This window comes from Ailuropoda melanoleuca, chromosome 14 (genome assembly GCF_002007445.2).
Source record: "Ailuropoda melanoleuca isolate Jingjing chromosome 14, ASM200744v2, whole genome shotgun sequence".
NCBI lineage: Eukaryota > Metazoa > Chordata > Mammalia > Carnivora > Ursidae > Ailuropoda > Ailuropoda melanoleuca.
The window spans coordinates 17275327-17302364 of NC_048231.1; the positions used below are offsets into that span (position 1 = coordinate 17275327).

General features: G+C 44.0%; 2 protein-coding genes across 2 annotated transcripts in view; one reads left to right on the top strand and one right to left on the bottom strand.

Moving 5' to 3' along the window:
- On the bottom strand, nt 1-25729 carry ANGEL1 (angel homolog 1). Its single transcript, XM_034642715.1, has 10 exons — nt 25591-25729; nt 22267-22842; nt 21146-21372; nt 20657-20726; nt 19403-19836; nt 17065-17191; nt 16650-16760; nt 3514-3583; nt 2829-2992; nt 1-2074 (listed from the first exon to the last, which is right to left on the bottom strand). The coding sequence occupies exons 1-10, from the start codon at nt 25652-25654 to the stop codon at nt 1914-1916; spliced, it is 2004 nt and encodes a 667-aa protein (XP_034498606.1). The 5' UTR covers nt 25655-25729; the 3' UTR covers nt 1-1913.
- The window catches only part of LRRC74A (leucine rich repeat containing 74A), a 40277-nt gene continuing 38291 nt past the window's right edge, over nt 25053-27038 (top strand). The window contains exon 1 of the mRNA XM_034643043.1: nt 25053-25136. The gene's annotated coding sequence lies outside the window, so the exon portion shown is untranslated. The remainder of the gene's footprint in view (nt 25137-27038) is intronic.

Consider the following 27038-nt stretch of genomic DNA (forward strand, 5'->3'; position numbering starts at 1 on the left):
TGGGGGGAAATAGTAAACCTTTATTTGGAAAAGAGCTTAAATGACCACTTAAAACCCCCATTTCATTTCCAAAACAGAAATAAGAAAACAAGGAAAAGGTCATCTATAAAACTCCTGCCCTCTGCCATCTTGAGCCGTTTTAAACTGCATTTCCTGGCAGAAGAGAACAGTGATGGGCCATAGTCCTGAAAACCAATAGGGCACTGACTTGAGACCATCTCAGGAGGTGCCCGGGGAGAGACAAACACAATGAACGATGGGTGGGGTGTGGACAGGTGGGCCTGGGGCTCAGACAGGCATGTGCCCAATACCCAGGATACAGTGTTCAAAAATATACACACACAGATAAATTCCCCAGTACCTGGGCACGGAAAGCTTATAACGATGAACACAGCAGCAAAATTCAGGCTGGGTCTTTGGCTTTCAAAAAACGAGGGAGAGAACCTCTGGTTACTGTCCTTAATTCCAGCCTCTCCGCCATTCCCTTCAGTCCCATTCTGGAGGCCGAGCAGGGCAGCAGCAACGCTAATTTGTAAGGACCCGCAGCAACTCTGAGTTAAGGGAGGTGTGAGGAGCTGCTGGCCCAGGAACACCCAGGCTGCACCCCAGCTATGAAAGATTAAGGCATGCAGGTGATACATGTGGGCGAGGGGCCTCCCGAATGGGCCAGGGTAGCCCAGTTCTAGGAGGAGAAGCACTGGCAAGGAGCAGCTGAGGCGCTGCCAGGCAGAACAAACCCTACAGCACCACCACCTCGAGTTCTTGTGCAGATTTTGCCTGAGGCCACCTTCTGCAGAGAGGGTTTGGCCGGAGCTGAGTATCAGGCTTTTTAAGGAGAAAATGGACAGGAATGGGCGAGGCAGCAAGGTAAAAAGTGGTGGGAGGAAAGGAACAGAAAACAGCTTCTGAGGTGTGCAGAGGAAAGAGAACAAGTCCCTTGAGGTCTTGGGTCCCAGCTGAAGTGGCCGCACAGCCTGCCTGCTCTTCCCCCTATCAGGACTCCCACACTTGCCCCGGTTCTGCAGGGGGCAGAGTCCAGGAAGACAAGAGTTTCCTGAAGGTTCTTTCTTGTTCTTTTAAACCTCAAATTCTTATTCCAGTCCACTGACCCCACACAGGGACGAGCCCTAGAGGAAGCGTGCCAGGGCTGTGGAAGCTCTGGGTCGGAGGCTCAGAGGCTGCTGGGGCAGGTAGTGCATACATGAATCTGCTGTTCCAGGCTATGAGACCCATTCATTCCCAGAGGCCAGATGAGGGGTATGCCCTGGTGGCATGAGGAACGCCTCATGAGACACAGAGGATAAAAGGGGAGAAGGGCCCATGGCCCTGCTGCTGCCTGGCAACACACAGCTACCAGGTCATGCTCTCGACCTGTCATGAGGCCGACAGCCCCATGTGGAAAGTGGGCTGGTCAGAGGCAGGCATGGCCGTACAGAGCAGTCCCACCCTGAGAGGACACATGCATGCTACACACCTCACATGTGTGTGCCTGGCAAGAGGGTTGGGCCCAGAGGTCATGAAAGCAGAAAGAAGATTGGGTTAGAAGATACCATCAAGAAACGGCCCGAAAGCAAATAACCAATGAGATCAATAGCTCCCACAACCCTGGTAATTAAAAATTAAGGGGGAGCACTGGATACATGGAAAGAAAGGGGAACCCCCCCTTCTGCCTCTCCCAGGGCCACTGAGTATGTGGCACAGGATAGGAAGAGGTTGGGGTGGGGCAGGGACCACAGGCAGAGAACGTGGACAGGCCTGGAGAAAATCTAACCATGGGAAAAGGGAAATGGGGGAGGGGAGGAGAGGGGACATAAGTTTTTTGGATCTAAGTTTCCAGAAGCATGGGGTATTTCCACGGTCTCTGATCCAGTGAGCTCTTCTGGAAGAGAAACTCTCTTCCCCTAGGACCCCCATCATGGGGCGGTGACTTCCATCCCAAAGCTGGCCAGCAGGCAGAGGTGGTCTGAAGAGCAGAAGGGGTTGGGTAAGCCGTTGGCAGCCCAGAGAATCTCTTCAGAGAGGAGGGAGAGACGGCCCAGAAGCTTGAGAGTCCCATCTTGATACAGCCTGCAATCTGGGGCACAAAGCAGAAGCCAGTGAGGAAAGTAGCCACAGCGACTGCATGGGGTCGCTGGGGCCTGTGGGAGCTATACTTTATGGAGGCTGCATCCCCTTGGCTACCCCGCCCTCCCTCACCTTCCCCTGCTGCCTCTGGCGGAGGCCTCACTTTCTGTGATATATCAATGAATGAAGCAGGGTGGATTCAGGGAGACTGTGGCAACCGGAGAATGTGTACCCAGGCCCAGCATTTACAAAAACTTCAGATTTTCCAAGAAAAGCTGGAAATCCAGATTTTCTACATAAAATCTGATTTTTAAACATAGGAAATCAATTCAAACATTTTAAAAGACATGCTTTGAATAAAAGAGGCACACAGCTGGCAGGCTACCACACTGTGATCGCCTGCAGAGGGTGAAGAAACAAGAAATAGGGTCTCTAACCTAACCAAATCCCTCACTAAATGGCTGCCACGTTCAAAATCCACTTACCTCCTGGTGCTCTATTTCTACCTCTTAAATAGAGGGAGGGCTGCTTCTGCCCACCTCTCTCTAATGCTGCAAAGATAAAGAGAGAAGGCAGGCAAGTGGACTAAGGGAATTATGATGAGGATGACCAGTACCAGGTAGGTATGAAATCTGCTCTTTTGCGAGTCTGGTCACAGCAGCCCAAGCCATATGACCAAATGCCTGACCTACCATCAGCTGTTCTCAGGGACTTCTGAGTGCCTTCTAAGTGCCTTCTATGAACCCAGGATCCACCAGGCTTACCAGTTCTGTTCCCATTCTCACAGGACTCAGCTGAGAAGAAGATGTAATCCACTGTCGTTCCAAGACCCAAGGGCATTGTGGTGACCTCCGGGCGGCCATGCTGGGGCAGGAAATGAGTATATACTGAAGTCAGGTGAAGGCAGTGCTGGATGGTGCCTACAGTCCTGTAGGGATGAAGGGGAAGAGGTCAGTCAACAAGCATTATTGAACTTTTCTCAAAGTCACTTCCTCTATGGGTTTTATAGTTTTTTAAGGGACTATCTCAGATAACTCCATCTCCTCAAATTCCTTCCCATGCTATTAAGAGGCGGATGGTCTTAGCTAAAATTAGCCTAGAAACAGACACATTTATATGTAGTCCCCCTGTCCTTCCTCACCCCACCCCCACTCTCCTTTTATTACCTGGTGAAGTATACCTAATAACCTGTCCAGGGGTTGGCAAGTTCTTCTGTGAAGCCTTACTCCCTGAGGACAAGTGCATGGGCTCTTCATCTGCAAGAACCTAGGTGGGTCACCTCTGGCCTCTGCACACCAGCCCTCCCAAAAGCTTAGCACGTATTAGGAGAAGAGAGACCTTAGCAAAAAGCGCCCCCCAAATCAGCCTCAGGAAAGCCAATGAGAATCTCTCTCATTCACCCAGATGGGGGCTGGAAAGCAAGCCGCAGGGAACCGGAAGGAAGATCACCTGGGGAAGACAAGCTCAGGCTCCAAAGTGTCTTCCTCAAGGACAGACTGGGCCCAGCCAGCAGGTCGCTCTGTAGAAGACCAGAGAGAAAGGGTTGTATTATTCCCAAATAGTGAAGCAGGGTCAGAACCTTGTACCCTGGAATCCCTCTCAGATCCTTGACCAGATTGCTCCAAAAGAGGAAAGGAAAAGAGAAGAGGTGAAGGGACAAAGAAAACAATGGAAGAGTTGTAGGAAGGCAGTTAGGGACCTTGAACACAGACATTTCTTCCTTGACTCAGCACCTTTTCAAATAATTTATTTAAATTTATTCTTCAGAAATAAATTTATTTAAATTTATTCTTTAGGTAATAGAATTACATGGTACAAAAATCAAAATGTAGAGAAAAATATCAGTGAAATAATCCCTCACACTCTGGGGCTCCTGCCACTCAGTTTCCCTCTCCAGAGGCAACCAATGTTACCAAATCCCCGGTATATTCCTTCAAAGATTTTCTATCGCATACCATCTGCTGTGTGTGTACATAGTGTGCATATACATACGTATGCACACTATGTATACATTCTTAAATACACATAAGTAAGTACACACACATACATGAAGAAAAAAGATATACATTTCTGGTATCAGGAAAGAAAGGGGATATTATTACAGATCCTACTGACATTAATAAGTGTTATGGACTGAATGTTTGTGTCTCCCCAAAGTATGTTGAAATCCCACCCCCCAGTGAAATGGTATTTGGAGGTGGGCCTTTGGGAGGTAATTAGGTCATGTGGGTGGAGCCCTTGCACATTCCATTAACACACTTATAAAAGGTTTGGATCCCATAGAGCTCCCTCACCCTCTTTCCACTACATGAGGACACAAGAAGTTAGCACTCAGCAACCCAGAAGAGGGCCCTCACCAGAACCGGACCATTCTGCCACCCTGATCTTAGACTTCCAGCTCCGGGACTGTGAGAAAAAAAATTTCTGTTGTTTATAAACCATCTAGGCTGTGATATTTTGTTACAATAGCCCAAACTGACTAAGACAACAGGGTAACAAGGATCAACAAAATTGACAAACCCTTAGCTATACTGAACAAGAAAAAAAAAAAACCACTCCAGTTACTAAAACAAAGAATGAAAGAAGGGCCACCACTACCAACCCTACAGAAATTTTCGAATTATGAGAATAATATAAACAACTGTATACCAACAAATTTGATGATTTAGATGAAGTGGACACATTTCTAAAAAGACACAAACTATGTAAACTGATTCAAGAAAAAATAAACAAACTGAATAGCCTATAAGCAAGTAAAGAAATTGAATTAGTAATTTAAAATGTTCCCACAAAGAAAAGCCCAGGACTAGATGGCTTCACTGGTGAATTCTGCCAAACATTTAAAGAAGAAGTAATACAAATATTTCATATACACTTCCAAAAATTAAGATGGGACACTTCCCAACTCATGCTGCAAGGTGTTAGTCAAAATTAGATAAAAACATCATGAAGAAAATTACAGGACAATATCCTCTGTGCTTGTACATGCAAAATTCCTCAATGACTATCATATCATAATTTATAAGAAATATATATTTGGTCTTGTCCACAGCTCCTGACTCATAGTTCCCCAAACCCGTAGAATTTCCTAAGAGATGAGAGTGATAAAGGTGTCTTTTGTTATATTATGAGGTGACTTTTGGAAAGCACCTAAAGATGGGGGCAGAAGAACCAACCTGTTACTACAGGATTTGAATTTTCTGTCACAACTCCCTAAAGCTCCTGGGAGGGGAGTGGGGCTGGAGCTTGAATCCCCAATGGCCAATGATTAAATCAATCCCGCCTGCGTAATAAAGCTTTCAGAGAGCTTCTGGGCTGGTGAATAGGTAGAGATCTGGGGAGAATGGCATGCCTAGAGAGGGCAAGGAAGATTCCCAAATACCTTGCTCTATGAGTCTCTTCCATCTGGCTTGTTCCTGAGTTTTATCCTTTTATAATAAACGGGTAATCTAGTGAGAAAAATGTTTCTCTGAGTTTTGTGGACCATTATAGCAAATTAATTAAACCCAAGGAAGGAGAGGGGTCATGGGAACCTCTGATTTATAAAAGCCAGTTGGTCAGAAAGTAGTTAACAACCTGGACTTATGACTGCTATCTAAAGTGCAAGGAGGGGGTTGTTAGAAGCACAGGCTGGGCTTATGACTGATGTCTGAAGTTGGGGAGTGGGGGCAGTCTTACAGGACTGAGCCTTTATTTCACCTGTGGAATCTGGTGCTATCTCTGGATAGATGGTGTCAGAATTGAGTTGAGTGTAACCTCCCCCCACTTCCCTATGTTGAAAATTAAGTCTCGGAACACCAAAAGAACAATGTATTAGCAAACCAAATCTAGCAAAATATAAAAATGATTCTATACTATGACCAAGTACAATTTATCCTAGGAATGTAAGGTCGGTTTAACATCTGAAAATCGATTAACGTAATACATTATATTAACAGAATACTGAAGGATAAAACCCACATGATCATCTGAACACACAGAGAAAACCATTTGACAAAATTCAACACTGCTTTACGGGGGGAGAAAAAGCAACATAAAAAATTAGACCCAGAAGAGAACTTCCCCAACCAGATAAAGGGAATCCACAAAAACCCCAGGGCTCACATCACACTTAACTCACAACACACTTAAAAGCTCTACCCCTAAGATCAGGAACAAAACAAGGATGTCCACTCTCACCACTCAACTTTAGAGAGGCCTAGCCAGGGCAATCATGGAAGAAGAAGAAATAAAAGGCATCCAGATTAGAATGGAAGAAGTAATCCTGTTTCTGTTTGCAAGATGTCATGATCTTTTATACAGAAATCCTAAGAAAACTACTAAAAAACTATTAGAATAAATGAGTTCTCAGGGCTGCAATATACAAAAGATCAATTTACAAAAATTGCATTTCTATACGCTAGCAGTAAAAATCCAAAAATGAAATTAAGAAAACATTTCCATTTACAGTATCATCAAAATGAATAAAATGATAATAAATTTCACAAAAGTGTAAGACTTACACACTGGAAACTACAAAATATGGAAAGAAATTAAAAATCTAAATGGAAAGACATTCATGTTCATTGACCATAACAGTATTGATGGCAATACCTCCCAAACTGATCTACAGATTTCTAGATCCCTATCAAAATCCCAACTAGCTTCTTTGCAGAAATTGACATGCTGATCCTAAAATTCATATAGAAATGAAAGAGACTCAGAATAAACAAAATAATCTTGAAACCCCACAAAGTTATAGGATGAATACTTCTCTATTTCAAACTTATACAAAGCTAAAATAATCAAGACACTGTGGTACTGGCATAAGGATAGACATATAGTGAATGGAATAGAACTGAGTGTCCAGAAACCTGTATTGTCATGTTCAATTAATGTTTCACAAGGGAGGGATGAATGGACAATGACTGCTAATAGATACAGGGTTCCTTTTGGGAAGGATGAAAACGTTCTACAATTAGATTGTGGTGATGTATACACAATTCTGAACAGAATAAAAGCCCCAGGTTTATACACTAAATGGGTGGATTTTATGGTATATGAATTTCATCACAATAAAGCTGTTTCTTAAAAAAAGGGTAAGTACATGTTATGGAGAACTTCATGCCAACGAATTTAATAATTCAGATTAAATGGAATATTCCTTTATATACTTTACATTTTCCCTGTTGATTTTTTTCTTTTTGTTGGTATTATAAATAGGGTCTTTTTTTTTCATTATTATCTTTTAACAAAAATGTCCTTATTTTTATATATGAATACTATTGTATTTCTGTATATTCATATTGTACCTGCTATTTCCAGAATTATCTTAATGCTTGTAATAGTTGTTAGTTGATTCTCTTGGATCACCAGTTAGCTAACAATATGAGCAGCAAGTAATTAACCCCTCCTCTCCATTTTGTTACTTCTGTTTTCTTACCTACATTTCTGTTTCTAAATCTGTTGGCTGGCATCTTTGAATATGGCTGAATAATAAGAGTGGTCATCCTTGTCTTATTCCTGACTTTGACAGGAATGTTACTACAGTGTCCTTGTTAAGCCAGATGCTGATTTGTGGAGCTGAGATAAATGTGGTTTGGTCTTGGTTTCTAATCTGCAGGCCTGCAGTGGCTCCACTCCCCTCCTCCTACTCCTCACCTCTGTGGTACACTGTTGCCACCATGTACTCCCACTGACCAAGATCATTTTAATGGTGTAAGGGGTTACCAGCAAAACTCAAAGATATGGTGGCTTCAGTTCCAGACCACAGCAATAAAGTAAATACCCCAATAAAGCTGGTCAACTTAATTTTTTTGATTTCCCAGTGCATATAAAAGTTATGTTTATACCATACTGTAGTCTTTCAAGTGTGTAATAGCATTGCATTACACTAAAAAAACAACGTACATACCTTAATTTAAAAATACTCTGTTGCTAAAAAATGCTAACCATCACCTGAACTTTCAGCAAGTCATAACCTTTTTGCTGGTGGAGGCTCTGGCCTCAATGTGGGTGGCTGCTGACTAATGAGGGTGGTGGTTATAAACGATTTCTCTGTACCATGCGACACTGAGATTTTGCCTCGAGAACTTCTTTCTGCATTGGCATCAATCCTCTCACACCCTGCCACTGCCTTATCAACAAAGTTTTTGTCATATTCTAAATATTTTGGGGGCACCTGGGTGGCTCAGTTAAGCATCCAACTCTTAGTTTTGGCTCAGGTCATGATCTCAGGGTCCTGGGATCCCCACAGGGAGTCGGCTTGTCCCTCTCCAAAGTTTTATCCTGAGATTGCAGCAATTAGTCCTATCTCCAGGCTCCACTTCTCATTCTAGTTCTCTTCCTGTTTCCACCACATCTGCAGTTACGTCCTCCACTGAAGTCTTGAAGCCCTCACAGTCATCCCTGAGGGCTGGAATCAAACTTCTTCCAAACTCTTGTTAATTATTAATGTTGGTATTTTGACCTCTTCTCAGGAGTCACAAATGTTCTTAGTGGCATCTGGAACAAGGAATCCTTTCCGGAAGGTTTCAATTTACTCTTCCTAGATCCATCAGAGAAATCACTATCTGCAGGAGCTATAGCCTTACAGACTGTATTTCTTCAATAATAAAACTTGAAAGTCAAAATCATTCCTTGATCCATGGGCTTCACAATGAATACTACGTTAATAGGCATGAAAACAATGTTAATCTTGTTGTACATGTCCCTCAGAGTCTTGCGTGACCAGATGCATTGCCAATGAACAATAATATTTTGAAAGAAATCTTTTTTTCTGGGCAGTAGTTTTCAACAGTGGGCTTAAAATATTTAGTACATCATGTTGTAAAAAGATGTGCTCTCATCCAGGCTTTGCTGTTCCATTTAGACAGCACAGGCAGCATAGATTTAGCATAATTCTTAAGGGCCCTAGGATTTTTGGAATGGTGAACGAGCACTGGCTTCGACTTTAAGTTGTGAAAGCCCCTAACAAGAGAGTCAGCCTATCCTTTGAAGCTTTGAAGCCAGGCACTGACTTCTCTCTAGCTATGAAAGTCCCAGATGGCATCTTCTTCCAATAGACAACTGTTCGTCTACATTGAAAATCCATTAAGTGTAGCCACCTTCATTAATTATTTTAGCTGGATCTTCTGGAGAACTTGCTACTTCATCTTGTACTTTGATGCTATGGAGATGGCGTCTTCCCTTAAACATTACAAACCAACCCCTGCTAGCTTCAGACTTTTCTTCTGCACTTCCCTCACCTCTCAGCCTTCACAGAATTAAGGAGAATTAGGGCCTTGCTCTGAACTAGACTTTGGCTTCAGGAAATGTTATGCCTAGGCTGATCTTCCATCCAGACCACTAGAAGTTTCTCCATATCATCAGTAAAGCTGTTTTGCTTTCTTACCACTCATGTGATCACTGGAGTAGCACTTTTCCTGTCTTTCAAGAACTTTTCCTTTGCGTTCACAGCTTGGCTGTTTGGGGCAAGAAGCCTAGCTGTTGCCTGTCTCAGCTTTTGCCATGCCTTGCTCACTAAGCTTAATCATTTCTAACTTTTGATTTTGTGGGAGATATGCGACTCTTCCTTTCATTTGAACACTTAGAGGCCGTTGTAGGGTTACTACTTGGCCTAACTTCAAATATTGTTTTGTCCCAGGGAACAGGGACGCCTAAGGGGAGGGAGAGAGAAAGACAGGGGAATGGCTGGTTGGTAGAGCAGTCAGAACACAGAAAATATTTACCGATTAAGTTTGCCGTCTTATATGGGTGTGGTTCATGGCCCTCCAAAACAATTCCAATAGTAATATCAAAGATCGCTGATCACCATAACAAATATAATGAAAAAGTTTGAAATATCGTGAGAATAATCAAAATGTGACAGATACAAAGTGAACAAATGGTGTGTGAAAAATTGCACTAATAGACTTGCTCAATGCAAGGATGCCACAAATCTTCAATTTGTAAAAAACACAATGTCTGCAAAGCACAATAAAGTGAAGCATAATAAAACAAGGTATGCCTGTATCCAGTTTTTCCTTGATTTAAGTGGGGTCTTTTAAAAAGAATCTAGAATAGAGGTTGAATTTTAACAGTCTCTTGGACATCTATAGGATGCACTTCATGTATTTTAACAGATTTCATATATATTAGTATGTTAAGTTATAATTTCCCAATATCAAACAAGCTTTGTATTTCTGATATACTACATTTGGTCATGGTATACTGCTCTTTCAATGTGCTGCTAGATTGTTTCCTGATCTTCTATTTAAATTTTTTTTGCATCAGTATTCCTAAGTGGAGAATTTTAGCATCGATAGTTTTTTCTGTATAATTGATGTCAGATATCGGTGTCGAAATACTTGTTGCATAAAAATAACCAGCTCCTTTCTTCCTCTGTGCACTGTAATAATTTAAATAGTAATAATGAAATTACAAGTTCTTTAAAGGTTTGATGACATTCTCCAATCAATCTGAGCCTGGTGTTTTTGTGGGACTACATCTCTGATAACTTTATGTATTTCTTCCCTACTTAGATTCTCTCTCTCCTCTGTAACCAACTTTACTAAAATACGTTTTCTATAATTAATATATGCCATCTAAGTTTTTAATTTCTTTTGCACTTAGCTGGGCCAGGAACCCCCTTATAATCCTACTAATTATTCTGCATCTGGATACTTTCGCTTGTTCCTTCCCTGACCTTTGCAATAGGTTAGTTAATGGGCCTACCTAATTGACAGCTGCTTTTTTGCCCAAACAACAAACTCCTAAAATTTATTAGTTTCACTGTTTTTCTGTTTTCTAAATTATTCCCATTTGTATCTTCTGTTTTCTTTCAGCTTACTTGTTCTTTTTTTCTAACTTCCTAAGCTGAACATGTAATTTACTTACTTTTATCTCTTCTTATTTACTAATGTAATTCTGTGATTCTAAATACTCTATACAATTCTGTGAACTTTTCACTGAACACTGTGTTTTGTTTTGTTTTTTTTAGATTTTATTTATTTATTTTGNTTTTTTTAAAGATTTTATTTATTTATTTGACAGAGAGACAGCCAGTGAGAGAGGGAACACAGCAGGGGAGTGGGAGAGGAAGAAGCGGGCTCCCAGCGGAGGAGCCCAATGTGGGACTCGATCCCGGAGCACCGGGATCACACCCTGAGCCAAAGGCAGACGCCTAACGACTGCGCCACCCAGGCGCCCCTCACTGAACACTGTTTTAGCTATATCCCACAAATATATGGTACTTTCATTATTATTATTTTCTAGATATTCTGCAATTTTAGCTTAAATTTCACCTTTGACTCAAAAGTTGTTTGAGGGGCGCCTGAGTGGCTCAGTTGTTAACCATCTGCCTTTGGCTCAGGACGTGATCCCGGAGTTCTGGGATTGAGTCCCACATCGGGCTCCTCTGCTGGGAGCCTGCTTCTTCCTCTCCCGCTCCCCCCTGCTTGTGTTCCCTCTCTCGCTGGCTGTCTCTCTGTCAAATAAATAAATAAAATCTTAAAAAAAAAAAAAGTTGTTAGAAATTTTCTAAATATCCAGGTGATAATGTTTTCTTTTTTGTTTCTAATTTCTATTTGTACTGCATGTGTGATCAGAGAAAGACTGTATGACTTCGACTGTTTGAGATTTATTGAGGTTTTTTTGGTGGTCTAATTCTTAAGAATTTCCTATGAATATTTAAAAAGATGTCTTTGCTCTGCCTTCAAGATTCAGAGTTTGATATGCATCAATCAGATTTACCATATTCAACATGTTACTGAAGTCTTCCATATTCTTAGTTATCTTTTTTCTACTTGATCTGTTGTGGGCTAAGACAGGCGAATTAAAACCCTTTACCATTAGTTATTTTCTGACTACTGTTCCTTGTTAAGCCTGCGCTTTCACTTCATGATTGTTGATGTAATGTTATTTGGAGCTTAAATATTTACAATGCTAATATCTTCATTTTGAGTTGTATCTTCTACCATTACAATACACCAGAAAAATCTCAGTGAGCACCAGGATACTAAAAATGGTTTCCCTCAATGCCAGGTTCTGTCCACGCAGCCCTGTGTACAAACAGCGCTGTCTGGCAGTCACAGAGGACTAGAGGCCTTCGGGTGCCCCACCTGGCCAGATGAGCACATGGGCCACAGCTGCCTCTACAGAAGCTGCAGTGTCTTCCTGACCCAGTCAGCACTGGGAGCAGTCAAACAAGTAAGTTCTTCTGCAAGTACTTGGGAAGAGGATAAATTGTGTCCAGGCATGGGACAGTGGAGAAGTTGGATTCAGAACTTCCCGGCTAGAAAACTGATCAGACAGCTTTTGGTCTGTGACCATCTGGTCAGTCTGTAAATAGTGGTTACAAAAATCATTTATTAGCAATTGCTTTTTCTATATTGCACTGTATTGGGCACATGGTTTGTTGTTATTTGTTAAAAGACCTGAAGGTCCAGAGTTCAATGGAAATGGGCAAGTGGTCATGAGAAAGAAAATCAGTAACCCCCTTCCAGTGTCTTTAAGATCTTACTGGAAAGAAGAAATCATTAGTAATGGACAATGTTTACAAGAAGGGGACTTAAAATTTAGATTCCCTTCTCATGAATTATTTCCCCACAAAGGGAGTTGGGGAGAGTGAGAATTACAATGTTTTTATTACACAACTTGGACAATGCAGAATTCTCCGGTGTTGTGCAAGGTCAGCCTGTGGGAAGGTTAGACCATCACCACCTAGCACTGCAGCTCCTTTTGCAACTCACATGCTACCTAGTAAAATCAGGGCCACAGTCAAGTCAGCAAGTTCTGATGTGTATCAGTGGTTGCATGACTCTAGTATTAGACTGGAAATATTATTTGTTAGCACATCTAAACACATCCTCTAGAAAAAATATCACATATTATGGATCTCCTTGTTGCACTTAAGTCTTTCTACTCATGGTCTAAAAATGGTGGTAGATTTTTAGATTTGGAGTCTTTAAAAGACATTCATGAGATAAACATTTTTCCAAGAAGACATACAGATAGTCAACAAAAACATGAAAAGATGCTCAATATCACTCATAATCAGGGAAACGCAAATCAAAGCCACAATGAGATATCACTTCATACCAGTAAGAATGACTAGTATCAAAAAGACAAGAAGAACAAGTGTTGGTAAGAATGTGGAGCAAAGGGAACCCTTGTGCACTGTTGGTGGGAATATAAACTGGTCACTATGGAAAACAGTATGGAAGGTCCTCAAAAAAACAGAAATACCATATGACCTAATAACTCCACTTCTGGGTGTTTACCCACAGAAAACAAAAATACTAATTCAAGGGGCGCCTGGGTGGCTCAGTCATTAAGCGTCTGCCTTTGGCTCAGGGCGTGACCCCGGAGTCCTGGGATTGAGCCCTGCATTGGGCTCCCTGCTCTGCTGGGAGCCTGCTTCTTCCTCTCCCACTCCCCCTGCCTGTGTTCCCTCTCTCGCTGGCTGTCTCTCTCTGTCAAATAAATAAATAAAATCTTAAAAAAAAAAAAACTAATTCAAAAAGATACATGCACCCATGTTTACTGCAGCCTCATTTACAATAGCCAAGATATAGAAGCAACCCAGGTGTTCATCAACAGATAAATGGATAAAGAACATACAGTGTACATACACATACACAAATATGGAATATTATTCAGCCATAAAAAGAATGAAATCTTGCCATTTGTGACAACATGGGTGGACCTAGAGGGCATTATGAGTGAAATAACTTAGAGAGAGAGAAATACCATATGATTTCACTTTCATGTGGAATCTCAAAACCAAAACAAACAAGAACAAAATAGAAATAGACTCATAAACACAGAGAACAAACTAGTGAGTGACATAGGGGCGGGGGTGAGGGAGAGGCAAAGCAGGTGTAGAGGTACAAAATTCCAGTTATAGAGTAAGTAAATCATAGGGATGAAAAGTACAACATAGGGAACAGAGTTAATATTGTAACAACTTTGTAGGGTGATAGAGGGTAACTACACTTATGGTGGATGCGTATGTTTACCCAAATTTAACCTCAATTTTGAAAATACTGCTATTATTTTGCACTGTTAGTGAAGTGGATATTTTCCCCCTACATGATGATTCTACTTACAAAGTGACTGTCAGTATTTGTTTTAAAGTTTAATTTTGTTATTAAATTGAAATGCTTGTTTTATGTTTCAAATACAATACTGGTTTTTTTTTTTTTTTTGGTTTTTAATAATGTATTCTTAACATGAAATGTGGGGTCCTACTACTGCTTTAACTTTAGGATTTCATAATTATAAAATACTGAGCCACTGCTTCTCTGCCTGAGCCCACTTAATACCAGCAGTCCTCTCAGTTCCTGGAGCATGCTAGCTGCTTCATGCACGGGGGCCATCATTATCATTATTGCTATTGCTACAGCTATATAATAGATTTAGCTTTGCAATTAAATTAAAAAAAAAAAAACAGGGGCGCCTGGGTGGCACAGCGGTTAAGCATCTGCCTTCAGCTCAGGGCGTGATCCCAGCGTTATGGGTTCGAGCCCCACATCAGGCTCCTCCACTGTGAGCCTGCTTCTTCCTCTCCCACTCCCCTGCTTGTGTTCCCTCTCTCGCTGGCTGTCTCTATCTCTGTCGAATAAATAAATAAAATCTTTAAAAAAAAAAAAAAAACAGAGCCACTGAAATGTTCATTGCTTTGTGCAAAATGCCAATTCAAATCAAATTCGTACAAGAAAAAATAAATTCATTGCTTATCACCAGTCCTTCTAATATAGCTTTTCCAGTCATTTCTTGGTTGTTTTAGATTGTTCTAGCAGTTTGGTCAAGAAAAGTTTTTGGTTGAGTATGAAATTCTTGAATCATACCTTGTTTCCTTGAAGCCTTGTTCTCCTGTCTTCTAGAGTTGAATGAAAACTAAGAAGTCTGAAGCCAACCTAGTTATTTTTACCCTTCAGAGCAGCCCAATCTTTTTGGTTCAACTGCCCAAAGGATTCTTTTGTCTCTGGCTTCTAGTAACTTCAGTAAAATGTCTTACTGTTGATTCTCCTATGTCATTTTTTACTGAAACATAGTACATTCTCTCAATTTGAAGACTCAAATCTTTTAATTTTGGGAAAATCTTCCTTGAATAATACCTTTACGTATTTCTTTTGTGCCGTTATATTGGTTTTCTTCTTTGTGAACTCCAATTATGTGTATGTTGAGAGTTTCCTTATCTTCCACTACTATCATTTCTCTCTAATCCCTTTTATCCTTTTACCTCCTTTTGACTTTGCTTTTTCTTTCATGGCTTCTGTCTCTTGGCCTGTTTTCAGCAGTATCTATTCCTATTCCTTCTTATGCTGAGCCCAATTTTGTCTTCATTTCATGTGATTTTTAAATTTTTTATTCTTTCCCAGCTCTGCAGCTTCCATTTCATCTTCTGGTGTCCTGCAAAGTGCCTGAACTTATTTTATAAAGGCAATTGCTTCAGTTTTTTTATTCATGGGAAAATAATCATAATTTTTCATATGCTTCATGAAAATAATTTTATCTTTGAGGTAAGCATTCTTTATCTGCCATTTGTTTTTTCTGTTCTTTCTGCTTTCTTTCCTCCGGTATTCTCGCACAGCTCGCAGGCTGGTTCCTTTTAAGCAGCCTGGCTTTGAATTAGCTGAGGTTTTTCTGTACAAGCTATCTTGTACAGCTTCTCTAAGGGAAGAACTGGGTATGCATTCCAAGTAACAGGAATATGCTTGATGACACAGGGTTATATATGAGTCCTTTTAATCTTTACTTCTCCCAAGGCAAAAGCAAAATGCAGCTCTGTAAGTGTCTCATCGCCCCTCCTGCCACTCGTACAGACTGCTTAATGCAAATGGGGCTTGATTCCTTGATCAGGCTTTTCTCCAGTGCCTATTAAGACCAAAACAGGTTCAGACAATCTCCTGTCACAACCTGTGCATCCTATTCTTGCTGACAAAACAAGGGATTTTAATTTTGTGCATTAAGATACACTCCTCACCTTGGAGAAATGCACTGTGCTAGTTCTTTGTTGAGATCAATATAGTCCCCAGGTAAGTCCTTCCATACGTCTCCAGAGCTTCCTGCAGCCATCTACCTATGCTGTAATTCATGGTTTCAGACACATTCAGATCTCCTAGATTTCTCAAAGATGGAGTTTGCATTGCTTTTTTCCATTCTACTTATTGCTTTGGAACGGTTTCAGAGACAAGAAGGGGAGAATGTCAAGTACACTCTGCCATGTTTGATCTAGGAGTTCTCAGTAGGAGTAACTTTTTATCACAAGCAGGACTACTGTCACCTTATGATTTTCAAACCTTGTCATGTGTATCTTCCCTATACACTGTACACACGTTGGTTATTAGCAACTTAAGCCTAAAAAGGTTACATGCCTCATTCAAGGTCTCAGAGATGATTGGAACTCAAGTCTCTTGATTCCTGGTCCATGTTCTTACTGTGCTGCACATCTATGCATGCATATGGCCATAGAACTCCACTGACCTTCCTTCTAAGCATGCTCATTACCAGAAGCTGACCTTAAGAATTATACCTACAAAAAGACTAAAAAACCACGTAACTGACAAATATCAGGGGTGAAGAGGAAAGAAGATTAAGAAAACAAGCTCAGTTTCCATTACCTGGCTTCGTATCTGTCACTCCTTCCATAAGAACCAGTCCTACTGGTCGCTTACAGGCGATGTCACAGAAACGGAATCGCAGCAGGAAGTCTCGGCTATACTTTACTCTCTCTGCAAACCAGGAAAAGCCATACAGTGAGCGAAAGGAAGAGAAGCCACATGCTGAAACCGCCTTAATACTGAGAAGCTTCCAGTGTAGGGGCACAGAGGAAGCCTGGCTCTGAAGCACAAGCTGATTTTCCAACAGATAGGATTTAAAGTTGTCCATTTCACTGGGAGGTCACGAGGACAGTGGGAAAGACAAAGGAACTTGCTAAGAGAAAGGAAATTACATTTTCTCTTGTCACTGAAATACCAGCTTTCTCTCAAAATGGGCACAGAGGCACAGCCAACCAAGAATGTGGCACAGGCTCACCTGCTCTCTTGAGGTGACAGGAGGTAAAATACTGACAGCAGTCAGTGATGCCCAGGGAGCTGGGCCAAAGTGGGGCCTGCAGCTTCCTCTGGTAAAGCTGGTGAGAGAAGTCTTCCTGTCCAGACACCTAGAAGGAAAGAGCAGGGGGAATGAGGATACCAAGACGGAAAAAGAAAACAGCTCATGATTTGGGACATACAGACACACACGCACACAATCACATACTGTATACATATTATAAGCAAAACACGTCAGTCTCAGGGAAAGGTTAAAAATAAGGAGCTAATTAAAACCATTTTTTTTAAACTAGAAGCACTGAAATGTCCACGAAGCAGAAACAAGGGCTAAGAGAATGAGGTATGTGAGTCAAAGAGAATAGAACTGTATGAACATATAGTCCCCTAAATTTCACCTCAGAAAAATCTACATGAGTCTCCAGAGGGAATAGCAACTTTCAGGGGCTTTAATCTGCAGTGGGAAGAGGTTTATCCTGATCTTTAGATCTTCTGGATCAAGGTCTAGCATCTTGAGTCCATCATGAGGAAACCACAGGGTCAAAGCAAATGGGAAATGCAACAAAGAACTTTACCGTATCTACATCACCATCCTTGGTCAAAGTCAACGAGCAGCCTAGGAATGGACAGAATGTCGTAGGGAAACATTGGGTACCATCAGTCATCTGCATATCTCCACCGTGTGTAGCAAAGTTCCCTTTATTTCATCTAACAACAACAAATATTTGAATGCCAGCTATGTGCAAGACACTAGCTATGTGTTGGGGAGAGCATAATGATAGATACAATCTCTCTGCCCTTGAATGACATAAATTTTCAACATGCCATCTCAAGTAAGACAGACCTAAAATTTAATGGCCACTTTCTAGCTGTGTAACTTTGGGCAAGTTAGTTAACTCTCTAGGGTTCAATATCCTCTACTATAAAATGGGATAACAATACCACATACAATTAAGAATCTTGATAATAACAACTAATGGCTGACTGCTTTCTTTGAAGCAGGAACTGGGAAAACAATTTACCATGCATTCTTATATTTGATCTGCCAAACAACAACCAAAAAACCCCTCTGAAGTGGGTCCCATTGTATCCCTAGTGTATAGATGAGGCGCAGGGGGCTTAAGAAAGTTAAGTAACTTGCACAAGGTAGCAGAGCAGGGATTGGAACTCAGGACTATTTGGCTCTTAATCACCATGCCTAATGGCACTGGTCACATGGTAAGCACTTAGTAAATTCTTTTTCCCATTCTCTGAGCTCCTTGATTATAGCAGCTTTCTGGCAGGATAAGACCTTTCTCTGCACACATGGGAACCAGGATATTGCTGGCACTTGAGAAACCTCGTTAAAATAAAAGCCCAAAGTGCTCAACAATAATTCAGCCATTTTGTGTCCTTTCTCCACTGTGCCTTGCCAAAAGCTAAGCAGTAAGTTGGATAGCAGTGGCCAAACAGAGGAACAGGGAGATTAAGTGACATATAAAGAAATCAGCACAAGCTGAATGTCCATAGGCAGGGCTAAATGGGATAAAACTATGAGATATCTATGCTATCAACATTCAGTGGTTAAAAGGAATGAGATAGATCCATATATACACTGTTGAGTGAAAAAACCAAGCTACAGAATGAAACAAACATTAATATGTTTATGAACACACACACAGTAGATCATATATCAGCCATCAGAAGCAATCACAACACAGTACTGGAGGGCATGGGATCCTGGCTCCACCACTAGCTACCTGTATAGCCCAGAACCAGCAAACTGCCAAACTTCTCTACGCCTTAGTTTCCTCACTTAAAAAATGGAAGCAATGATAGAAACTATGAAAGTTGAGTGAGTTAATACATGTGAAGTGCTTAAAACAGCACCTGGAACCCAATAAGTGCCTAATAAATGTAAATGATAATTACAGTATCATAGGAACATAGATATCACTGTAAATGCATACAGAATATTCTGGAAGACCACCACCAAACTTCAAACAGTTACTACTTCACTTTAAAGGGAAAGGTAAGGAATGTAGGTAATAAAGGGGGTTTAGTCTTATTTTACAATGTTTGAATTCTTGCAAGAATGTACTCCTATATTATTTACAAACTAAAAATTAATGATAAAAACTGAAAGGATTCCAAGATGCCAAAGGCACCCAGGAATTTCTAACTTCCAGGCTTGAGTACAAACTATTCAACAGAACAAGAAAAAGCTGGAGGGAGCCAGAAAAGGTGTAACTGAGGTCCCTGCCACAGAAGCAGCCCTAGTTGCCAATACCTGAATCTCTCTCTTGGCCATATTCCCACCCCCGCACTGGCCTCTCCCATTTCACCTTCCAGGCTGGCATCCCATGGTACTGGAGCTCTCCGTCCCTGATGAAGTTGTAGAGAGGTGAATCAGGAACAGAATTCAGGTCCCCACACAAGATGATGGGGCAATGGCTGCCATCAGACAACCTGGCTACTTTGTCCACTTCGGCCAAGAGAATGGCCATCTGGGCCAGCTTGACATCACCCCGGCGTGGGTTGTATAGGACATGTGTATTTGCCACACAGAGGGGAGCCACCGAGACTTGCCCCAGGCCTTCTGGGACTAGTGGCTGCAGCAGCAACACTAAGCCCACATTGTCCCGATTGAGGAGCTCCAAGCCAGGCCGGAAGTACTCCACAGGTCTGGCACAGAGTAGACGGAATCTCGTGGGCTTGTAGCAGACAGCACAGCCATCTGTCTTACACCCAGTCCTCCTCTTGTAGAAACAGGTAAAACCTGCAAGGAACACCAGGCCAAGGAGATGGGTCAGAGTCCTCGAAGCCTGAATCCCTCCAACCAGTGGCAGTAGCCGGGGCGTGTGCGCCTATGGCACTGCTCCTGCTGCTCAGTAAGGGGTTCCTGCCTTGCCAACTCCTTGGTTCTGCAGAGGATCCCTTACAGATATAACCAGATGACTGAGTGGCCAAAGCGGAAGTAGGACAGAAGGGTATGAAGCAATGTAACCGGATAGGAGAAGCATGGATTCTAAAGTCAGACAAATTAGAGTCCCAGCTCCACAGCTTACTAGCTTTGTAGCTTGGGTGACCTTGAGCAAGTCACACATATTTTCAGAACCTCAGTCTCCTCATTGTAAAAATGGGGATGACAATAACTCAGCCTCACAGGGTGGGTTACTTCAAGGCTAAATGGCAGTGAATGTCAGAACCACTTTAAAATTACAGAACTCGGGGCACCTGCGTGGCACAACGGTTGGGCGTCTGCCTTTGGCTCAGGGCGTGATCCCAGCGTTGTGGGATCGAGCCCCACATCAGGCTCCTCCACTATGAGCCTGCTTCTTCCTCTTCCACTCCCCCTGCTTGTGTTCCCTCTCTCGCTGGCTGTCTCTATCTCTATCGAATAAATAAATAAAATATTTAAAAATAAATAAATAAATAAATAAAAATTGCAGAACTCTTTTTTTCTCATTCATACAGAGGAGGAGCTAGTGCACAGGTGAGACTGAGGATTTACTAAAGCAAAAGAAAAAGATGGTGCCTTCAGGAGAAAGCAGACAGGGGCTGGAGGAACCGAAGAATAAGCCAGGGAGCTGCATTACCCATCATTCGCAGGGAAGGCTCCAGCTGCTCCCAGTAATGATCTTCCTGGACTTCCTGGAGACACAGGATCTGGGAAATTGACAAGGAAACGACTCACTCCAGAGTACCAAGAGCGCTGGAAAGTGACTCCCACCCTAGAAGCAGGCACTGAGGCCAGGTGGGAAGTTGCTGCTTGTCTCAGGCAGGGTCACACTGAAACTCCCCACAGGGCCAATCTTCCCAGATAACCAGCACCAGCAAGGTCAGGCCTAGAGTTAAGCTGAGTAGACCAAATGCATGCACTGGATTTTCCCGCTTCTTGAATCCCTCAAGTCTCCCTCCCTGCATAAAGGTGCTGGAAAGTGTGTACCTACAGTCTTCTCAGCACCTGCCAAAAACTCACTCACTTCAGGCAGGAAAGCTCCAGCCCTAGGTAGAACTCCAATCCTATAAACAACTATGGGGTTCAAAGCAAATACAAGAGGGCACTTCTTCCCCTCCTCACTCACATCGGGGTCCCAGTGCTGGAATTCCTGCATGAGATTCGCAAAGCGATAGTTCCAATTGAGGATGTCCGGGTGGCAATGCAGGTAGAGCTCTGAGCTCTGCTGCATCAGGTCCTGGGCCAGGATGTTATAGGACATCAGAGTGAACTGGAACTGAGGGCCATCCCCCGCCTCCAGGCCCTGAGCATCTGGCTGAGTAGAGAAATCCTCCCATTCTCGCCATAAGATTTCTGCAAGGGGTTGGGAAGAAGAGGTCCACAACAAGTACGTGTTATCCTCAGGCACCGCCATCTCCACCCCTGACTCAGAGAGACTGTACCCGAAGTTCCTTTTCTCATCTTCCCTACCACCCATCCCTCTCTATGGCTCTTTGAGCGGCACTCTTAGGACATTTTCAGACTAGATAATAAGCTCCATAATGCCAGAGACAATCTTGGCCTGTTCACCACTGTACCTAGCACAGTACCTGGAACCTAGTACCTGTTCAACAAATCTAAGCTGACAATTTCTCACTTTTGATAAATCTATGGGTCTCTGGAGAATCGCAGATCAAGGTGCTTCATAGTCACCTGAGGTTAAAGATATTTCTAGAGTAATCTCAGTAATCCATCGTGTTTCCTAACCTTAAAACTCTAAAAAGCCTGTGGGGCTATAAACCACATGTCCCCATCTCCCCTAGAGCATGGAGCTGCAAAGTGAATTCCAAACCTATTTGAGCCACAGAATTCATTCTTCAAATTTTAATGGAAGCCAAATATATACCATAGATAAACCAGAAGATTAAATTCTGGTTGAGGCAGAGTGTGGAGGCCCTGAGACCTCTCCACCACTACTAGAAACAATATCATGGAGAATCAGAACAAGGATGTGCTTTCAGTTCTGACTCTACCTAGCTATATGACTTCAGGCATGTCCTGCTACCTCTCTGCACCATGCTATTTCATCTGAAAGACCACGGGGCTGGATGAGACAATCTCTAAGGCCCCTTACAGAATACTATAAGATTCTCAGAAGAACAGAATGTAGCAACAGAGCTCCCTGTCAGAGAATCTTCTCTTTAGCAATAGGCTCTGCTCACACTGGAGATAAGCTGCCGCCGAGGCTCAGTCAGTCGTCAGACTCACCATGATATGGGATTTCCATTGGGGGAGGCTGCAACTGCCCCAGGCCGTCAAAAGGCCAGATGGGAGCCTCTTCCTGGGGCATAGGCTCAGGTGCAATGCTCCAGGCCACCACTGCGGGGTCCTCTTCCCACTGCTCTGCAGCCAGGGCACCCATTGGGAGGACAGCACAGTCTGCATACTGGGGGCCGGTCTGCATGGGGACAGCTGCCCACATTGGGCCCTCGACCTCTGGCAGTGGCTCCTCTCCTAGCACCTCGGGGAAAGGCTCCTCCAGGTTCTCTGCTGCCCGCAGGTCACTCAGCTGCCTGCTGGACCACTTGTCCTCTGAAGCAGCATCCTGTTCTCCGGGATTATCCATCAGAAGCGCTAGGCTGCTCTGGGCTAGTCCCTTATCTACAAGGGGACCCTCACTCGAAGTTGAGAGCACCTGGCTCAACCCTTCTTCTCGCCACTGCTGTAGCAGGCCCTCACACTCCTCCTGGTCGGGCCCCCGAGGGGCCATGGCAAAGTCACCCTCTACCTTGGTGGACGAGCTCTTCGCCAAGAGGGCATTTTTTCGACATGTGAAGAAAACATCTAAGAAGCAAGCCAAAATACCATGTTATAAGATGACAACATCCCCGAACCCATACTCTTCTCCCAACTAGAATGAAAGTCCCATATAAGCAAGAATCACATGCACCTTGCTCATCGCTGTGCCATCATGGAGCATGCCCATTTTAGTGCCTGGAGCACCATCGTCATTAGCATAAAGTGCTTACTATGTGCCAGGTGCTATTAACTAATTTGTATGGTAGGGATCTGATATGTATTCAGTGTGTGAATGAAAGAATGGTCGTCCCACGTAATCTAGGACAGACATGGCCACATATAACCACTGCCCCCTTTTGTCTACAAATTGGGACTCCTATTAAGCATCAACTCTCTGTTGCTAAGGGCCATATTACATTTGAACCAGCACTTGACCATGAATCAGAACTGTGAGTTATGACCTAGCACTGAAACTAACAAACCATGCAACCTTGGACAATGCCCCTAGTGAGATGGACCCACTCTTGACTGTAAAGAGGGGACAGGGGAAGTTTGAACTACATAATCTCCAAAAGCCTTTCTAGTTCTATAAATCCCCTAATCTACAAATACATTCCAAAAGAAAAAGTCCTTAAGTTGACAAAAAGGGTGTCTCAAAATCTATGCAATTTGCTTCTTAGCAAAGGCCCTTGCTCATTTTCTCGAAGCTATATATCCTATTCATAAATCTTAACAAACTTCGTTATCAGTCTTCCCATTCCATAACACACCAGAGGCTGTAAATCGGAAGGTGCCAACAAGTGACAGCAAGAGACAGCTGTCATCTCTCTGCTACAGCAGCCACAAATGACAGCCAACAGGCAAGAAAGCAAGTGGGAAAACTCTAAAATTAGAGCCCCCAAACTCCAAGCACAGTATTTTGGTGCAAACAAACACCCACACTCACTAAATCACTCATTTACAGCACAGGACAAGTGACACACTCACCCTCAATCACCAGAGATTCATTTTATCAGCTCAATTTTTTAAAAGGCAAGAAAAGCTTCAAAATGGTTTGAATGTTAAAAGATACTATCTTATTTATAGTCTATGTGGACTTACCTCACTCTAAACCAGTGGTTTTCAACCAGGGGTAATTTTGCCCTCAGGGGACATTTGGTATTATCTGGAAACACAGTGGTTGTCAAAACTGTGGGGATGCTACTGGCATCTAGAGGTTAGTGGAGAAGGATATTGCCGAACACCCTACGGTGCAAAGGACGGCCCCACAACAAATTACCCAGGCCCAAATGTCAATAGTGCTGAGATTGGGAAACGCTGCTTTAAACCCATCAACTGCAGTGCGGGCTTTAATCTCAGGGATTTGCTAATTCCCTGTCCCTTGAAACATCCTCTGCATACCAGATGGCAGAGGTTCCCTGGTTTACGCATGTGAGGCTACTTGTTTTCAAATTTAGCAGATTTCTGGTGGTGGTGGTGGTGGTGGTTGGTTTTTCAACAGAATTGTTTTATAGGAAGGAAGGAGGGAAGGCAGGAAGGCAGGAAGGAAGGGAGGGGAGGGAGGAAGAGAGGAAGGGAAAGAAAATCTCCTGTAAAAACCAAATACACAAAGTTAAAAAAAAAAAGTGGCAGTACTTTAATAGGGGAGGGAGGGAGGTGGTCCCTCCTCTGAGATCTCTGAATTCTGACTACTGGCCTAGAAAACTGTAGACTGGTATATGTCACTAAGGCTACCATGGTGGACATCGGAAGCACTCCAGAAATGACAGCAACATGGAAAAAGGAATATGCTTTAATTCTCTGAAAACAATTACCTCCGTGGCGTTTCTCATCCTGAATCGAGTTCCTACTGTATTCTGGGCAGTGTGCTAACACTGGAGATACAGGGAGCAAAACAGACATGGTCCTGCCCTCCTGAAGCTTGCATTCCAGCGGCAGACACACAGAAATTAATGAATTCACACACTCACACACATTGTGTAAAGTTCCAGAAAGGAAAAGCACAGAATGCTGTTGACCGCTTATTTCTAAGAAAGTAGCTCTTGGTCTGTCCCGCCCTCTAAATTGCCAGAGAACATTCTGCGAGTTCCATGAGAAAGGATGTCTCCTAAGATCCTTGGGAATTTCAAAGCCTCAGGAACAGCAGCGAAGGCAGAATATGAAAAAGTGAAAGAATAACTCTCTTCTCTAAGGTACCAACTGGGCTTTGGCTCCACCCCGCCGCATCTCTAAACGCACGGGAGACTGCTTCAAAGCAGGGGTTTAAATGGTTTCTGGGTTGTGAGCACCAGTTTTTCAACCTAAGACTCGGCAGGAGAGCGGAGAGGCGGCTGTGAAAGGTGAGTGTGGGGTAACCCGGGGGAAGGCAGGTACGTGCAGGTAGGTCTTCGGCCCACAGACCGCCCGCCCCCAACAATTCGGGCTTCGCTTCGACCCGAGTTGCCAACCCTCGCCGACCCCCCAGGGCAGTGACTCCGCGGACCCCTGAAACCTGTGCACCCCCGGGGCCCGGGAAGGGCGGCTCCTGCCCCTTCGCCGGCCCCCTCCCACGTCAACTGTGGCCGAACGCCACCAGGCCACAGGCGCGGGGGTAAGAGAGGCGCCCGCGAGGGTCGTCGGCCAGGCACGGGCCTCGTGGGGTCCGGGACGGGCACCGGGGGCCGCCTCCCCACACCTTGGCCGGGGAAAGGTGGTCGTGAGGCCCGACGTGCCACACGCCGCCCCAGGCCCCGCGGGGCCCCGCCGACATGGGCCCGGGCCTGGCACCCGCCTGTCAGGACGCGGGGCCGGTACCTGAGAGGGCGCGGAAGAGGCGCGCGGCCGGCAACAGCAGGCAACACAGGCACGACGCGATCATGGCCAGCCGCCGCGCTCGCGCTCGCGCCCGCGCCCGCCTCCCCTCCTCACGGCCGCCCGCTGGGTCTCTCTCAGATCGGCCCCGCCCCCGGCCCCGCCCCCGGGCCGGCTCACGTGGTAGGGCGGCGCTTCAACAACAACTTTATTGGGAGCGCAGTGCCACGCCTGGGCCCGCGGGGGGCGGGGAGCCCGTTTCCGTGGCAACGGCCCGGCCTAACTCCCCGAAGCCATCCAGGCGCCCGGTTTGAAAATTAAGCGCCTCCCTGGAGGTTGCGTAGTATCATTGCAGGGCCACAGTTTCATTCCCACTGTTGCCACCTAACCAGGGGTCCGCCTAGGGTGCACTATGACCTCCCTGCCCCTCAGTTTCCTCATCTGTAAAATGAGGGGCTGGACTTTGGCTGCCCTGACATCTATAATCTCCCTCCTCATCCCAGAGAAGAGCGCGCGTTCTTCCCCATTTGTTCCCTTTTCCTGACTCTGCTGTCTTCCCCATCTCAGATTCTAGGTCACAAATTAAGTCCACACCTTTGTCTCCTTTCCCATCCTATTCCATATGGGCCCTCTTTTTACCTAATCTGGAAAAAAGGGGGTGTCCCATTGGTAAGGGAGTCAAGAAGGCAGGGGGGAAAGCTCCGCAAGGCAGGGACTGAGTCTGGTTGGTTGGTTGGTTTCCATTGAGGTGTCTGTCTAGTGCCTACAACGGTGCCAGGCACATAGTAGGGATCAGATCTTTGTTGACCGAACAAAGCACCTGTCACTAAATGAAGGCCAGGTCTTCTGTGGATTCTGTGCTACCCGAAGACCTCTGTGAGTCTCCCTTCCCCATCCCTCCCCCTTGGTCTACCCCAGCCACACTGGGAAGCAAGGAATGTGTAATACTCCCAAGTTCAGTACCTAGTGTCTGAGCCGTGTGATTTCCGATTTGTGGCTCGAGCGTCGGTTGCTCGGGGAAGCCCTCTGGGGAGTCACCAGATCCAGGACCAGCTGGGTGCATCCTAACACTGAAAGGCTAAAAGGAAGAAGGAGGAGAGAGTCAGTCTGGCTTCGAGTAACAGCACTCACCCGTTGCCTGAGATGAGGCAGGGATCCCAAGGGCAATCTGAAGGTTGGGAAGCCTCTTAGAAACTAGCTCACAAATGTTAGCTCTGCCTACGGAGCCCCCAAAGCCAGGCCCACTCCTTTTAGATGGCTGAAGTAAACCTTCCTTGTACCTTCCTTCCATTTTGTCCCAATGGTTACCCAGAAGTCCAAGTTCTAAATCAGATCCTAAATCAAGGTACTTACTTAGACACTGTGTTTATCATTTTGTGAAATGACGATTCCCTTATCCACTTGGAAATGTTTTAAAAATACAAATCCCTAGGCCCTACTCACAGGGTTCT